Raw genomic sequence first — 18,843 nt, 5'->3', positions numbered from 1 at the left:
CATTGCTTTTCGTATAAAACGACAGCCGTATTTAAAAAAAAAAAACTTTTTTTTATTGCTTATGGGTGGACGATCTCACAGCCCACCCGGTGTGAAGTGGTTACTGGAGCCCATAAACATCTATAACGTAAATGCGCCGCCCGCCTTGAGATATGAGTTAGAACTCAAGGTCTCAAGTATATTTACTTTTTTTTTCCTACCTAGCTGACAGCCTTGAGAGGCTATATGAGCCTCGCCTTAACTAATAGGTGAGCTCATGGGGTTCAAACCTGATGACGTGGCTAACACGAACCCTAGTTAGAGCCGTGCTTCGCAGAATCTACCACCGGATCGGAAACGCGACCCACTGAGAAGATCCAGCGAGAAACTGAGTGGGCTGTGTCTGAGGGTTAATCTACTCGTCGAGCCCTTCGTCGCAAGCGACGGGTTAGACGAGAACGATGACCGGTGCTTGAGGTACCTAAAAGCACCGTTAGTGGATCGGGAGGATCCGAAATGACGTGTTTGGGGCGACGTCGACTGCTTTCCGTTCTGTCCGCAGGATCGGGAATGGTATATTTACAACGGCTGTCCCACCCTTCAAACCGAAACGCATTACTGCTTCACGGCAGAAATAGGCAGGGTGGTGGTACCTACCCGTGCGGACTCACAAGAGGTCCTACCACCAGAAATTACGCAAATTATAATTTTGCGGGTTTGATTTTTATTACACGATGTTATTCCTTCACCCTAGAAGTCAATCGTGAACATTTATTTGTTAAGTACATATTTCATTAGGAAAATTGGTACCCGTCTGCGGGATTCGAATACCGTTGCATCGCTAGATACTAATACACCGGACGTCTTATCCTTTAGGCCACGACGACTTCAGAAAAAATAAGTTGTTAAATTTCTAAAAATAATTATGTATTATAATAATAATTATAAATTATAATATGTGTATTTGTGTGTATGTGTATATATTTCAATTGATTGGTACACCGCAAATAATTCGTTTCCAAATGATTATTGTCCACCTGATGGTTCTCTGGAAGAGATCGCTCTTAGCGATAAGACCGCCAACTGTACTTTTTTGTATTTAATGTTTTGCATTGTTTTTTTGGTGCACAATAAATAATACTCTCTCTCTCTCTCTCTCTCTGTTATACCTCCTACTATTACTAGTGTGCTGTAAGTCCACACGTGGTACGTAATCCGGGCTTCTGATTAGTTTTCACGCGTTCAGCTTTAAAAGATGACTGTGATTTCCTCCGTTTGATAGGCCATTATTTTAATTCTCCGATACATTAGAGTAAACATTCATATAGAAAATACGACACGCGATATTCGTGTTGCACAAAACAATGGAGATTTAAAAACGATACGTTATTAGAATTACATAGTTCTTTGAACGTTTTTTTTCTTTGAGATAGTTTTTTTAGGTAGCCATTTTCCATACTTTGAAGCCGACATATTTTAATTCTGATGATTCCGTCTTATTTACTGCAGTGTCTAAACAAAACTGAATTTAGCCGTCGTTCTAGCAACGTCGATGTGCAAAATAGTCCAGGAGCCGTCATAGCTCAAGCGATCTTGTTCATAGTTATTTATATCGAATACTAGTTGATTATGACGTAGAATTACCATACCATATTGTTCTTAAATGTTCAGACGGGGTTGATGCCCGCAGTTGGATTCATGCCTAATGTGTATTTGAATAGATCGATGTGGTTCCGATATGAATTTAAGATACGGTTTTCACTCGTCTCGTGTGTGTATTGAAACTATTCATATTTCTGAAAACATATTAATTTTAGGTATAGAAAAAAAACTATTGCTAAATTAAGAAAGTGTAAGTCGGACTTAAGACAATGACAGCTTAACGAAGTAATTTTTAAAATGAATTAGTGGCTTACTACAAACAGTTACTTATAAAAAGTAGGAGATAGTGGCTGGGCTGTTCTACTGGCATTTATGCATCTATGAACAACGGTAACCACTTACCATTCGGCCGGCCATGTGCTCATTTCCCACAAGGGTAGTAAAAAAAGAGTCTTTTGAACTACGACATAGACTAGATATTCATAACTTTATGCACGAATGTTATGTGTTGATGTTGTGTTCAGAATGTTATGTGTATCGATAATGTTGTCAATAAATTTATACATATCTATACTAATATTATAAAAGAGGAAAGATTTGTTTGTTTGTTTGTATTGAATAGGCTCCGAAACCACTGAACCGACTTGAAAAATTCTTTCACTGTTTGGAAGCTACACTATTCCCGAGTGATATAGGCAATAGCTTTTTTTGAAAAAAAAATAAAGAAATTAGGGATCCTTACTAGAACTCCAATAATATAGCCCAAGGTGTAAAAAAATGTGTGCGTGTACTAGTGTACACACGTAAGAAGTGAAACTTCTTTATGGCCTTATTTTTCGAAAAATGATCTACATGCAACTTTCTAGAAATTGGTTAAATAAAGTTAAATTAGATAAAGTTTAAACAAAAGGATTTTATTATCATAGACATGAATACAAAAAAGATGGCGCGTAACGGAAAAATGTGACGCGTAACCGAAAAATGTGACGGTAAATTTTTTTCCAACGCCGATAAAGAAGTTTCACTTCAAAAATACCTAAAATATTGTTTACATCGCGTGCCCTGCGAAAACTATTGATGATAGAATAAAATAATGTACTACGACTTTGTAGAACACATTATTATTTACAAAAAGTGTCGCGACAGCATATGTCTAGTTATTATAGCTATGCCGCAATAAGCGTTTTTTTTATTTAAAAAAATAAAGCAATGTCAAATCTTAATATCGTTGAAATTTTTGTTAAAGTCCCTAGCGGAGCCGGAGCGGGCCGCTAGTCATATATAAATTTATACATATTGAAAGCTTTGGGCTTAGACGATGATATTTTCAATTTGGTACCTCTTTATTGTAGAAAATTTGAAAAGCGACGTTTTCATGATTTTAAGTGCCATTTCTGATTTAGTCGTATAATTGGAATCTATTAATACAACCACGCCACTGCATAGGTTTTGTATCCAAATTTCTCACATCTATATATTTTCGAAAGAAATACCGACACGGGAACCTCTTAGCCTAACATTAGCACCTAGTCTAGCAGCATCAGATCGCCGGCTATTTCCTCGTCACGTCGTACTAGCAAATACTCAGTAACGATACTTGCAAACGGGATCTTATTGCTTTTACTGTTATTGCTGCAATCTTCATGGCTGAGCAGCATTTACGCTTCATATTGTAGAATGCATAAAATGTGTAGGATTGTATTTAAGTGTTAGACGTATAGAGTATTGGAGTTGAATGTACGGGGATCTTCGACGTCACCCTAAACACGTCCACCATTAACGGTGATTTTAGGTACCTCAAGCACCGGTCACCGTCCCCGCCGAACCCGTCGCTTGCGACGAAGGGCTCGACGAGTGAATTAACCCATATACACAGCCCGCTGAGTTTCTCACCGGATCTTCTCAGTGGGTCGCGTTTCCGTTCCGGTGGTAGATTCTGCGAAGCACTGCTCTTGCTAGGGCTACTGTTAGCAACGCTCCCGGTTTGAGCCCCGTGAGCTCACCTACACGTTAAGGAGAAGCTGAAATAGCCTTTCAAGGCTATCAGCATAGATAATAAAAGGGGAACTCTCTTCATTATTTTCGTTGTATTCTAAGACAACGTATTGGCGTTATAAAAACCAACATCTATTTGCCTTAACTGGCCTAGAAGTACATCGCACCATATTTTAAGGGATTACCGGACCACATTCGTCCCAAAGAAAATTCTGGAAAATTCAGTGGCTTAATGAATAGGACGCTCTGTGTAACCGTATCGAGTGATGCGGCTTGGCTAGGATTATATAGTGAACTAGCTTCAGCCTAGAACCTTATTAGATGCGCGACTTCACTAATAAATTCTACTATAAAAGAAATAGTTTTGTGCTTATTGAGAGCTAGAATGTACAGGTAATCCCATTTTGGATATTTTTGCTATGAAGTAGCCATTATTTCGGGTGGAATAACTGCTATGCATTACATTTGAGATTTCAACTTCACGTCTTAAGGTCAATAACTTTTTTTTCATCATATAGGGTAAGTCATTCGAATAAAAACATTACCTAATGAAATTGAAATATTTAAAACATATCGGCTTCAAAATTATTCTTTTAAATGCTCTGTTCACGTAATATAGACGAGTTACAACGAAGTTTCTTATGAGCAAAAAACACCCTTCAAACTCGACAGCTCTTATTCACAATTATCTTTTAATTTTCATATCTTAATTAATTTTTAGTCGTAACGAAGCGTAAATAGGAAAACTTTAGCGTAATAACCTTGTATAGCTCTTGTAATTATGAGTAACGATTGGAGAGGATAACTTTGGAAAAATACGTATTCATTACAGTTATCGAAAGTTTGGATTGCTAATAACAATCTTGGTGTTTTGTTGCGATTTTTTTCAAGCCGAAACATAAACTAGTTAGTGGTGTTGATTTGTTGTTTTTTGAAGCTCATCTTCGAGATAAAATGATACACAAAAAAATGCTGGCGTCACAAAAAATATATTTAAGACTAATTTTAATATTCCCATGTTTTCAATTTTCAGATTAGTGCCAAAATTTCATTTGATTTGTGTGTGCGTATTTTGATAAAAACAACACATCAACATTGGTTGTAATTCGATGCAAGTTTGTTTTTAATAATAGTATATAGGTTTTTTTTTATTGCCTTTGTCGGCAGACTAGCATAAGGCCCACTTTTTGAAGTCGTCGTGGCCTAACGGATAAGACCTTCGGTGCATTCGTGTTGAGCGATGCACCGGTGTTCGAATCTCAGGCGGATACCAATTTTTCTAATGTAATACGTACTCAACAGATGTTAACGATTGACTTCCACGGTGAAGGAATAACATCGCATAATAAAAATGGAACCCCCAAAATTATAATTTGTGTAATTACTGGTGGTAGGACCTCTTGTGAGTCCGCGCTATGGGTACCACCACCCTGCCTATTTCTGCCGTGAAGCAGTAATGCGTTTCGGTTTGAAGGGTGGGGCAGCCGTCGTAATTATACTGAGATCTTAGAACTTATATCTCCAGTAACCACTTAACACCAGGTGAGCTCGTCCACCAATCTAAGCAATAAAAAAAAATCTTATGGTGAGCGATTACCGTCGCTCATGGACTCCGGCAATGCCAGGGGCAGAGTCAAGCCTCTGCCTACCGTTAATAGTCCAGTCATTATTGGGGGTTGACCTAGGAAAATCGGCATACCCAGTATATTACCACATAAAAACTTGTATTTGGCATCCTAAAACGGTTATCAAAATTTACATACAATTGGATGGTCGCAAGTTTTAAAGTCAGGGGTCAAAGGTCACAAAATAAAATTATTATTTTTACACTTTTTGCAAATATCTCGTTTTCGATGGGTTTTACGCTATTTGTATTTAGTATCAATATTGTAGACAATTAAATTCTCTACAAATTTTCTATTTAACATTTTTTATACCTTGAACTGTTTTCGAGATAGAGGGCGTAGAGCGCGCGGTCAGAGAATTATCAGAGGTCAACTGGTAATCTCGATCAAAAACTCGTAATATTAAGGTTATAATTTATTGCTAAACATATACTTAATATTATCATTTTTTATTCCTGGTTCTTAGCGGATCCACGCGACCGTTGTAGAAAAACAATTACATTAATAGATTTTTTGCTTTACAAATAGGGATGCCCTTGGACACCTTACTCTTATAGCTACATCATACAGATGATTCTAAATACAAAAGTATTCCTTGGAATCCGACGAGTGGATATTCAACCCGGCACTGAAAGATTACACAAAAAGTAGACTTATCCTACAAAAAACTAATTTAACCTCAAACCTTAAATGTTTTTTTTTTATTGCTTAGATGGGTGGACCAGTTCACAGCCCACCTGGTGTTAAGTGGTTACTAAGGCCCATAGACATCTAGAACGTAAATGCGCCATCCACCTTGAGATATAGGTTCTAAGGTCTCAGTATAGTTACAACGGCTGCCCTACCCTTTAAACCGAAACGCATTACTGCTTTACGGCAGAAATAGGCAGGGTGTTGGTACCTACCCGTGCGGACTCACAAGAGGTCCTACCACGAGTAGAATGTACAGACGCATTTTCATTACCTTTTTACTGTACTACACATATGTATTTTTTTACATTCGCAATTACCTAATGGTTCAACTACAATGCATCAAGGCTAGCCTTGGAGAAGTTGTAAATCTAATTGAATTACTGAAGTTATTGCGGCAAATACATTGAAGGCTCGTTTTGTTGTTAGCGGCACGAACACATATTGCAACTAACTATCACAGACGCGATATTCAATAGAGTTAGTTATAGATTTCGCTTGTGGCATCGTGGTTTCAATTCTCCCGGGAGGTTGCATTAAGACACGACCCGTGCAAACGTGTGATTGTTGTTATTTGCCAATCTAATATAATCTAATAATTCAATTCAATTCAATATCATTTATTTCAAATTAGATGTCAGTATAACACACTTGTTGAATGTCAAAATATAAATAACAATGTCAACTCTACCACCGGTTCCAAAAAAAGCCACAGTCCTGAGAAGAACCGGCGAAACAAACTCAGCGGGCTTTTTTTTTGTTTTTTCTCAAATATATATATGTTGGCGCACATTAGGGATGGCTGAGCGGTAGTTTCGTCATCACTCGTATTCGATTGAACTCAGTTTAGTCAATAAAACTTTTCAATAATAATTATTGAAACTCAACACACACAACTTTCACAATGACAGGATAAACCGACAGTTTCGTTGCACATACCGACAGACCGACTGACTGACTAACTGACTGTCAGAGACTCACTGCTGAGACGGACGGAATCACTGTCTGACACGAAATGCCACGACTCTGTCCACGTACCGCCATTTTATACTGTGGCGTTACGGAGTCTACCCTTCATTTTGTGATATTTATCAAAACAACATTTCATCATTTAAAATAATAATCAAAACCACAGTCTTAATATTACTAAAAGTCGTTATGCACGACAACTAAAAGTCGTTATCCACGACATATATATATTTTTTAATCTACTAATCTACTAAAAGTACATAGTGTATTGTTTTATCTTAATCGCCTAAACAATATGAGGATTGATAGATCACACGATGATAATAGGACGGCTTGTGAGCCCTCTCGGGTAGGTACCATCACCCAGCCTAATTTTCAATCGCGAAGCAGTAATGCGGTCCAGTTTGAAGTGTCGTGCAGCCGTTGTACTATAGAACTGAGACGTAGAATCTGTTGATATCTATGGACTCCTGTAATCACTACAGGGTGGGTTGTGAGCTGTTTTACCCGTGTGAGGAATAAAAAAAAGGACAAATAAAAACAAGATAACAGATATTATAAACTGAATAAGTGAAAAAAAAAACATACAAATAACGTAAAAACATTTCATTATCATACGTAGCATTTAAATAAAAATTTAAAAGACCTAATAAAATCAGATAAACGATTGCTAACTTTAAAAAAATATCTGAAACAGATTTGTTGGTATTAATCAATATTATTGTATGAAGTAAAGACGCCCACGGTACTATCACTGGTGTGCATAGAAGGAATTAGGGTTCTTAAGCTGGTAATTCTTCAAATGAAGAAAAAAACAGCGTTCCGCTGGCGGGTACCAATTTTTCTAATGGATTACGTACATAGCAAATTCACGATGGACTTCCACGGTGAAGGAATAACATCGTGTAATAAAAGCAAAGCACCCGCAAAATTATAATTTGCATAATTACTGGTGGTAGGACGTATTGTGGGTCCGCACGGGTAGGTACCACCACCCTGCCTATTTCTGCCGTGAAGCAGTAATGCGTTTCGGTTTGAAGGGTGGGGCAGCCACTATAACGATTTTGAGACTTTATAACTCATTCTCATGGTGGGTGGCGGCGTTTACATTGTAGATGTCTATGGGCTCCAGCAGTAACTACTTAACACCAGGCGGGCTGTGAGCTCGTCCATCCATCTAAAATCTAAGCCATAACAATAAAGGCAAATTACATTTTGACCAAGATTTTTCGATCTAATATTTTTAAGTATCACAGAAAAAAACAAATATCACGACCCAAGAGATGTACCTACTGTTTATTATTTCTAATTTCATTTATTTTTACAGAATGGCGACTAAAGGCGAATCAGTGAAGACAGAAGTTAAAGTGAGTACTTTTTCAATTTCCTTTTCATAAAATAATTTCCTAGTCGTATCGGACTTTCAACAAACAGGATGTTGCGTTGTTCTGTAGACTAAAGTAAGAATTTAGACGATCGCGTTGTTTATTTAATAACGAATAAGTTTAGTTCTATTATTAAAATTATTGTTGGGATAATAGAAACTTTTTTTTATGATTGGGGGTTTACTGGGGGTCTTTAGGCCTTTCCAGTTTCACAAGGACAGGTGAGTGAGCAAGGGCTCAAGGGCATGAAGATTTACGTTAGTAAATCTGCCCCTTCTGACTAGCTGTTAAGCTGCCCGAACGCCTCCAAGGGAGACCTAATAACTCAAGAGTATCTGCTGCCTCGCGAATGAATCTACTACCAGATTGGAATCGTGACCCGCTGAGAAGATCCGGCGAGAAACTCTTGGCTGATGCTTAGGTTAGGTTGCACGAGGTCGGTTATCGGGGTCTCTACTCCTAGTGTTAGAGCGGAAGGCGTGTAATGCAAGGATTATTGGACTTGATGGATCCGTAAGGACGTGTCTAGGGCGACGACGGTGACTGGCTCCTGCGTGATCAGGATTCGGGGAGTAGTCAGCGGCTGCAACGATAAGGCGATAATCATGGCGCAAATAGCAACTACAGAGATGTACAAATCATAATTGAGTTTCGTAAAGCATTTTTTAGAGATCTTTGCTTAGGAAGACCCCTGCATCGTTTGAACCACTTATCTCTTCAATTCTACTATTAAACCTTTAAAATTCAGTATAATTCTTTTATTCTACAACGATAGAATTGTAGTAAATAATTGAAATCCACTCAGCCGGGCGACGCGACCCTTTTGCCTTCGGGCGAAAAGCTCACATTAAAATAACATGAGGCAGCAGGATTTGTTATTCGATAAGTCATTGAACTTAATTCGGGTACTTGATAAGTACTCGAACCGCATTTAGTATTCTTAGTCTTTACGGTCGGTTTCTGAATTGGAAGTATCGGTATTGGCTAGGGATGTCAGAACTTGTCACAATGAGGCATTTCTATCGGTTAGATCTGTTCTAAAGAGTATTGTGTGTTTCCCAGAAAATTATTAATCTATTTTACGGCCAGGTACAGAATTGCATAGCTACCTTAGTTCCATTATCGCGTTTATAATTAAAAAGTCATAAAATTAGTTTTAAAAAAAAATCTAATTACCGTTTTATTTTATTGATATTCTACACATAACTACCTATCGATAAATACCGCATTGGTATTAATCGCATTACGATAAAATGTGAGAACCAGACCCTAAGTAAATACTATCAATTATAAATGCTTTTTATGGCACGACAGAAATAGGCAGGGTGGTGGTACCTACCCGCGCGGACTCACAAGAGGTCCTACCACCAGTAATTACGCAAATTATAATTTTTGCGGGTTTGATTTTTATTACACGATGCTATTCCTTCACCGTGGAAGTCGTTGGTGAATATTTGTTGAGTACGTATTTCATTAGAAAAATTGGTGCGCGTCTGGGATTCGAACACCGGTGCATCTCTCAACACGAATGCACCGGACGCCTTATCCTCTAGGCCACGACGACTTCAATTATTGTTTAAGACTGTATATTTAACCTTCATTTTACTTATGTAGTGTGATAACTGGATGAAAATTTGTTGAATTTATGTTGATTTTTTTTTATTTGATTTATAATGAATTGATAATGTATTATTAAATTTAATAATTTTTTTCTTTGAATGCCTACGATTTTATTTGAATTATTCTTCGTACACAAGCGAAATAAACGTAACAACAACAAAAAAAATATTCAAATATTCTCTTTTGTTTTTTTTCAAAGTTTACGTTTGAAACTATTATCTGAATTGAATCAGTTTATGCCTATCAATATTTCGCCATCCCTACTGCAAATGTTATTGAAATGGCCAATTACTAAAATTTACAGACTTCTGAGATCGCTAAGTGTTATTAGATTCTTGTTTTACACCGCTATTGATTTTACGAGTAAACGTAATAATGTTAAGAGAACTGAGTTACAGAATCTCTTTATTGAATGCATCCATTTGGTTTGCTGAATATTCTAAAATGAGTCTCTAATGAATGTCTCGTTGTGTTTCCCGAGCGCTATGACATGTCCTTCTTCAAACTAGGCTTGCGGAGATTATTAAGCGGTAGGCAGCGGCTTGGCTCTGCCCCTGGCATTGCTGAAGTCCATGGGCGACGGTAAACACTCACTATTAGGTGGGCCGTATGCTCGTCTGCCTACAAGGGCAATAAAAAAAAAGGAATACTTATATCGATTTTTTTTTTTTTTTTTTATTGCACTTGTAGACAGACGAGCATACGGCCCACCTGATGGTAAGTGGTTACCGTCGCCCATGGACTTCAGCAATGCCAGGGGCAGAGCCAAGCCGCTGCCTACCAACCACAAGCAATTATATCTAATTGCTTAGAACGAAAATTAATTCGGTAGTCTAAAGATATTATTATTGCTGGTGGTAGGACCTCTTGTGAGTCCGCACGGGTAGGTATCACCACCCCGCCTATTTCTGCTGTGAAGCAGCAATGCGTTTCGGTTTGAAGGGTGGGGCAGCCGTTGTAACTATACTTAAGGCTTTAGAACTTATATCTCAACGTGGGTGCCGCATTTACGTTGTAGTTGTCTGTGGGCTCTAGTAACCACTTAACATCGGGTGGGCTGTGAGCTCGTCCACCTATCTAAGCAATAACAAAAAAAGATATCGTTGAAGGCAACTCCAGTATCGATCGTCGATAGTACAAAGAATAAAAAAATAGTAAAGTAGATATATTCAATAAATTAGGAAGGTCGCATCGGTTCGTTTAGTGCGTGACGTCATCAGGCATGTCGTTTACAACGTATCGAGGCAATGTTGAATTAGAAAGTTTTGGTAAGGAGCCAACTGTAATGGTGGAGGATAAACGGATCGGCGACCCGACCGAGTAAATCTCGCGATGACGCTGCATTCCGATCACATATCTTACATATCACGCACGCTGAAATCGTTTTTTTTTTATTGCTTAGATAGGTGGACGAGCTCACAGCCCACCTGGTGTTAAGTGGTTACTGAAGCCCATAGACGTGTACAACGTAAATGCGCCACTCAGTTACAACGGCTGCCCCACCCTTCAAACCGAAACGCATTACTGCTTCACGGCAAAAATAGACGGGGCTTATATTTGTAAACAGCGATTTTGTATGGAAACTATTTTGGAAGCCATTAAAAAAAAGTTTTTTTTTCTTGTCTAAAAAAACATTTTTTTTTATTGCCCTTGTAGACAGACGAGCATACAGTCCACCTGATGGTAAGTGGTTACCGTCGCTCATGGACATCAGCAATGCCAGGAGCAGAGCCAAGCCGCTGCCTACCGTTAAATTAAATCCTGCTCCATTTGAGCGACCGTTAAAAATTGACCGTTGAGTTGTAAAGTCGAAGAGCGGTAAAGTTCTCGGTGACAGTTTCAATGGCCCGAACAATCTCACTTGGCACGGTTACAGTGAGAATAAACGGAAACATGGCGGGAATCGCATACGTGAATGATAGATAAGTCGACGTTGCAATAAATGATAATCGCGAAACTGTCGGAAGCATTCCGAATGTTGTTTAGACGATTTCGCCCAAGACGAATTGTAGACGAGGCGCCCGTTGATATTGAGGTCGGTACAAAAATACATGGCGGTTGATGTCGTTCGGACGGCAGTAGGTGGTAGGCGGCGCACGCGCCGACCGCGCGCGACTCACAGATTCAAATGTACCGGCTCATTTACGACACCCGCGCTATATATAACCGCTGCGACCAGATTAATATCTGCATGTTCCATCACAAAAAACAAGTGATCCATCTAATTAAATGTGAATATCTAACTGTGCCGAGTGCCGCTACAGTATACGTCTCAAATGTGTCCGCTGGACAAACAAACTTGAGTTCTTTAATACGTTGACACGCAGGAAGTATATATATCTATTTTATATTTTAATAGTGAACGTCAAAGCTTGTGAGTATATTATTATATTATTATGTTTTGTCAAATTGCCAAATAGTTCGTAGCTCGCGATGTTTAAAAAATAAATACACAAAAATCGTGATTTTCTTGAACAGTACGAAAGACGTTTTTATATGTAACGGAATGTGAAATATTTCAGTAAAATGAATCCACCGTCTGCGATACACGGAGCCATGAATCGCGACCGTAAGCCATTCACTTACACCCCGGGAGGGTTAGATTTATCAGAGATCAAGTCGGAACGAATGGCCAAAAGACTTATGCGAAACGCAATGAATCAAGGTGTACCGGAAGTGCCAACGCACCCTGTGCAGTCGCCACCGATGCCGTCCACACCGATCTTAGTACCGAACTACAATTGCTTACCGGTCCAAGTATTTCCGACCTTTAATTTACCGGCCAATCCTAAATCATTGTTGCGAACAAGAAGCAACCCAGACACACCTAAAGATCCGTCTGTACAACGTGTACCGCCGCCATATCATTTTACAAACAATAACAAAGAATCAAACATAGAAAGTTACGAGCCAGTTAGCAAGCCAACGTTTTCGTTTATAACTACAAATAATAATAGACCAACGTCTGCGTATGAATACGTAAACAATCCTTATGAGACAGTACAAACTAATAATGGATGTGTTGGATTTAAGAACCCATATGAACTCCCAGAAATTAGTTATGATGCTGAATATTTAACAAGCTCGCCTATTGTCAGTCATGTACCTAGTAGCGAGCCCTTTATAAAGTTTCAAAATAAAGAAACAGATGAAATAAAAAATCAAAATGGGGAGCACGCAGATTCGGTTCCTAAAATATTAACACCGGATATCAGTGTTGATGCTTTAACAGAATCAGAGAAAACAGCGGATGCCGAAGAAACTTCAGACGATAAGGTTTTAATTGAAATTCTAATTGAAATATGATGTTTTGTTTATGCATAAAATAAAATTTATTAGTAAATAAGTCTCATGTGGACAAATTTGTGATGCAATTTAAATTTACGCATCTGAAATATTGCAAAGCTTATTGTATTTTCTATCATGTTTTTATAATCAGTATAACATTAGACAAGAATACGAAAAAAAATTATTCATCACATTTTAGTATTTGATGTTCTTGAATGTATCTTATGTCTTAAACAGACAATTGACTTTTAATTTTTTTTAATTACAGAAACAAGTCAAATTTGTAAGCAAGACAGTTAAAAATGAATTAAAAATTGAAGAACAAAATGGTGATCATAATGGTGACGTCGAAGCAGAAATGACAGTTAAGCTACCCACTAAGAAAACAGGTGCAAAAACGGAAACTAGAGTTGAGGTGGTAAAGAAAATTCTACCGGATGGCACGGTACAAGAAGTGAAAACAACTACAACAAAAACTACCATTGACGGTAAAACTGAAATTAAAACAGAAACAGAGACAAGAACATTGCCAAAAGAAGAGGCTGATGAAGAAATAGAGGAATTTGAAGAAGAATTGGAAGAACAAGAAAATGCCGATATAGCTGTTCAAGAGGTTGAAGAAAAATCACAAATCGTCGAAGAACCAGAGGTGATCACGAAGAAAATCATCAAAGAAAATACTCCTGAAACCAAAGAGGATAATATCATAAAAGGTGAAGAAAAATCAGAGACTACAACAACCACAACACGTAAAGTTGTTATATTACAAGCAGACAGTGAAAATTCAAAAGAAGATGTTGAGGAAATGGTGGAAGAAGAAGTTGAAGAAGAAGAAGTTGAAGACAGTGAACCTGTAACAGTTGTAATTAAGAAAACTGAATCAATAACCCAAAATCATAATACAAAAGAAGAGGATGAAGAAGAAGAAGAAATAGAGGACGAAGAAGTAGAAGAAGAAGAGAAGGAAGTTATTGAAGAAAAAGTAGCTAAAGAAGAGGAGATTGAGTCTGCAAAAGAAAATTTGGATGCAGAACCAGAAGACGACGACCAAAACGAAGAGAACCGCTTAGAGGAAGCAGAAGAAGTTGTAGTTAGTAGTAAAAAAATTACTGAAGTTGAGCAAACACCCAAGAGTGATGATGATGATGATGGTGATGATGAAGTATATGAAGAAGCAGAACAAAATGAAGTAGAAAAAGAGGTTGAGGTTATAACTGAAACTGTAACTGCTGAGGAAAAAAAAGAAGCAGAAGAGGAAGATGACGATAAAAGTGAAGTGATAGTCCAGGTTGATGTTTTAAAGCCTTCTTCTGTAAAATATGACGAAGAAGAAGTAAACGAGGAATGTAAGGATATAGAAACTGAAACTGCCGAAACGGTTGAAACTAAAGAAAACAATTTTTCAGAATCCTCAGTACGACCATCAGAAACTAAACAAGAGACAGTAGTAGAAATTAAAATAGAAGAAAAAGAAGAAGCTGAGCCTGAAAAGAAAACCCAAATACCTATGAGAGAACCATCAGTGCCACTCGAGAAAGTCGAAGATGTTGAAATTAAGCCAATCGGACCGGCTGAAGTTATCACCAAAACGCATACAGAAAAAACTGAAATTATTACGCGCACTAGTCCTGTGCCCGGAGCCTTCAGTACACAAACTGAATACAACAGAATAGAAAAGATTGAGACTGTTAACCGCACAACGAAAACATTAGACGGTACTTGTGAAGATCCTGTCCAAACAGAAATACCGGTTATTAAAACCTATTTTCCCCCCAACAGGGACAGATCTCTGTCATCTCCAATGCCGTCTAGACCCTTCCAACAAGCTTACAACCCTGAACCAACAACTGAACGACGCCATAGCTTGTTACTGGAAAGACTTAGCGTTGAAAGGCAAATGCCATCTGAAATTTATCATAACCAAAATAATGAGCAACAGCGACAATGGTCACAAGAACCACAATCTGAGGTCTTGACTATAAGTAATGTTAAACCCAGTTCAATAACAAATCAACAATGGTATCAACAAATAAGAGAAAATTCTGTTTATAATGATGTTACGCCTACACCCGTATCATCTACACCAATTTGGAGCCAATCACAACCTAAGCATCAACCTTCACCCCAACCCCAACCCCAACCTCAACCTCAGTTGCAACCTACTTATCGACCTCAACCAACATATCCCACAAATCAAACATACACCCCACAATCAACCCAAAAAACGATCACTCCACAAGCTACACAACAAACATACGCCTCTCAACCTCAACAAAAAATATATACTCCACAACCCATACAGCGCCCATATACTCCACAACCAACTACACCAATTTTACAATCGCAATACCAACCTACTTACACAGAAACTACACAAGAGAGAAGTTCAAACACTTACACAAGTTACACTCCAAAACCGACATGGGCTAGCAGCATTGACACTACGCCATCATTTAATTTACAACAGCCGAGCCAATATAATTACGTAAACACGGAAACAACAGACAATTATCAGAAAACCTCACAGCAATATTCTTCTTCTTATGTTCCTCCTCCGTGGGAACAAGATTCGTCTTATTTGGCAAATAACTCCTCTCAAAGTTACTATCAACCACTACCAACAACTACTTTGACACCGACTGCACCCGCACAAAGTTGGAAACCGCCAGTCCCGAAGTCCAAGTTCGCTAAGCCTCCTCCTACGGCGTACATACCACCAGCTCCTAACCAATCTTTCGTGAAACCAGTAAACGCCGCGGAACAATCCAAACAGTCTGGCCGAAAAACTTATTACAGTGAATACGAGAGACGCTACATTAGCGTGCCAGAGTCGACATATATACCCACGGAAACGAAATTTCAGGCGCAGCCAGATCCATCTCCGCAGTATTACTATGACAATAATGAACAACCTGAACCTGTTGAACATCAGTGGCGAAAAGAATTGAGAGAATTCACTGAAAAATCTCAAACACAAACTGAACAAACTAGCGTCAAGCCCCCATGGGAGACGGAATCTAAGTTCACGAAAACTGCGGAATCTACATACACATCAACGCCCACTTGGAGTCAAACTTTGCGGCCGCGCTCTTGGCGTGAAAGGAGCTTTGAAAGGGAATTCACTGGATCCCAAGAGTGGCCAAAAACGAACACTCTGGGCCGTAGTAGACCTTTAAGCTCTTATGCTAAAAATGAGCCCATCCTAGAAAGGACTAGAGGAGTGTCAGTAGATAGATATAACCCAAATAATTATCAGTCGCCAAGCAGTCTGGAACACCCGCCGGTACAAAGTCACACCCTGATCCCAGCGCCTCACGGAACTTATCACAATCCGAACGTGCCCAATTACCATTCTCGTGCTTCTACTGAAACAAGGTTAGTTGATTTGTTTACCATGATTTATATACTTTGTTAAAAAAATATTATACTATATTATTCATCATTAGGTCACAGTTGTGTATTGCAATATCATATTACTTTAAAGTCTTAAGATTTCTTTTATATAAACCATTTATTCTCTCTAGTTTGAATGTTACGGAATATTTGCTAGAGTTAATAATATTTTTCATTGTATTTTCAGAGAGCAGGCAACTTACAAGCAGCCGCGTACATGGAGAGAGGCGCGCCCAACTCCGATTCAATCGCGCTCCTTCAAGTACCTCCAATGGATCACGGGCACTGAAGATTAATGATTTAGCTAATTATGTAATGGTTATTATGAGTAAATCTTCTCAATTGTTTTAATGAGACGTTAATTGTAGATTAATATCGGTATACGGAACGAGATGGATAATGAGATGGTAGTAAACATAAAATTTCCTTCATTTGATCCTAAAATTCTCTAAAGCGAATTTGAAGAGATAATTTAGAAGTGAAAATTTAATGAGTTAACGTAAAAAAAAAAATTAAGTCATGATACAAGCACATGATATCGAATGAATGAACTCAAAGGAGGTTGATATTTCTATTCTGATTCTGTTCTATCCGAAAGTTAATTTTCATTTTCAATTAATACAGTTTTCACGCACTTTTTGTATACGTACTAAAATTGACATTGTTATAAATAAGTACTAAGATGTGTCATGTAAAGTGTTTAAGAGTTGTAAATTTTAATGTTGCTCTGCTGTAACAAAATCTTTTATTTTAGCTTCATGATTATTTACTAGCACAGAATTCAATTAAACATTTTCATTGTTCTTTGAGAGAGGCGCAATTTGCTTTGCATTAATTTCGATCATAGTTCACAGAATTAGCCTTCTTGTCTTATTATAACTTCGTTTTCTTTTAATTATTGTTTCTGCATTCTGATTTTAACATAGATATACAATTATCAACGCTAGTCACTATACAATGAATCTAGTCTTTATTTATTAACGCATATTATTGAAAATAATGCATTTTCGTTACATTTTGATGTTTGAACAGTTCCTAATAAAATTATTCACAAATACGTAGTTGAGTACTCTTGAAACATGTTCTTTTTTTGTATAAAAAGATTAATGTCTCATAGTGTGTCCAAGCTATCTGCTTTTTAACTTTTAATTCATTCTTAATACACTCAACCTAAAATATTTGATGTTAATTTCAATTTATTAAATTTGATTACTGACAACGTTATAATATTTAAGAGATAACTCACTCATAGTTGTCGTAACAATGTGTTTCTTACGCTTTTTGTATTAAATGTTAGTTGTAAAGAGTTGTTGAGTTTTTGTATACTATAATAAAAATAATGAAATTTATGTTTCTTTTGTTTGGATAAATAGCCTCTTTTTGATCAAGAAGGATTTTGATATAATATTTGAATATTCAAAAATTCCTTTTAATAATTAATAAAACAAAATAATCGTCAAAAACAACCTAAAAAACCACCTACGTTATGTTTACGGATCGTGAAAACAAAAATAAAAAAAATAATTTTAACAAAAATTACAAAATTTTAGGAACTTTGATATTATTATAGTTAAAGGTTTTAGGGGACGAACTAATTGCGAATTACAGAAACAAATGAGAATTCATTTTCTAAATATCTGCGAGAACACATCGTAACCAACTCGTTCACTTAAAATGCAAGCTTGTGGTCACGTTCGGGAGCAAATAAGAATATATGTGCCTCCCCTCTCAATCCCCCCACTCCCCTTAGAAACCGTAAAAATTTCCTCTTTACGACGCTACAGCGAAAACCTCTTCCTGAAACCAAACTACTCAGAACTGCTCTCGTGTAGGACATTATGCGGAAAATTTAAAATGCACTGATTTAAAGCTACATTCGGAGATTTTATAGATACCGTTAAATTTATGTCTCTGTGAGCAAATGGACTAGCCTTGTTCCACGTAAACGGTGGAAAGTAATTCAGTTTTACATTTCGTTTCTATTCGAGAGCTATATATAGGTATATAAATTAATACGTGAAGCAAAAACTTTGTATCCTTTTTTACGAAAATTGTGCGGACGGAGGAGAATGAAATTTTCCACACTTATAGAGAATATAGAGAAGAAGTGGACAATGCTAATATTTTTTTAAAATAGTGTATAAAAGATACATTAAATCAATAAAGAAAACATTACACACACTACATACCATTTATTTGACGCACACAGGCATGCATACTATTTATTGTCAAACTTTTGTTCTTGACGTCTGCTGTCAAATTGAGAATAGATTAAATATTGTTTGTCTTTGTTAATA

General features: G+C 37.4%; 1 protein-coding gene across 3 annotated transcripts in view; it reads left to right on the top strand.

Annotated features, from left to right (window-relative positions):
• Nucleotides 1-17,895, top strand: part of LOC101737167 (paternally-expressed gene 3 protein) — a 34,648-nt gene extending 16,753 nt beyond the window's left edge. For 2 of the 3 annotated variants that reach the window (XM_004931315.5, XM_062669421.1), the window contains exons 2-4: nucleotides 8,188-8,227; nucleotides 13,422-16,528; nucleotides 16,734-17,895. In XM_004931315.5, coding sequence (XP_004931372.2) covers nucleotides 8,189-8,227; nucleotides 13,422-16,528; nucleotides 16,734-16,842 — 3,255 coding nt within the window. In that variant the 5' untranslated portion in view covers nucleotide 8,188 and the 3' untranslated portion in view covers nucleotides 16,843-17,895. Of the gene's footprint in view, nucleotides 1-8,187; nucleotides 8,228-11,033; nucleotides 12,240-12,387; nucleotides 13,142-13,421; nucleotides 16,529-16,733 lie in introns of those variants that run through there. The other variant, XM_004931314.5, reaches the window with a different exon arrangement.
• Nucleotides 17,896-18,843: the final 948 nt, after the last annotated feature.

The sequence above is a fragment of the Bombyx mori genome, chromosome 7 (genome assembly GCF_030269925.1).
Source record: "Bombyx mori chromosome 7, ASM3026992v2".
NCBI classification, from domain to species: domain Eukaryota; kingdom Metazoa; phylum Arthropoda; class Insecta; order Lepidoptera; family Bombycidae; genus Bombyx; species Bombyx mori.
Note: the sequence above shows the minus strand (reverse complement) of the source record. Positions and strands in the feature narration are given on the sequence as shown.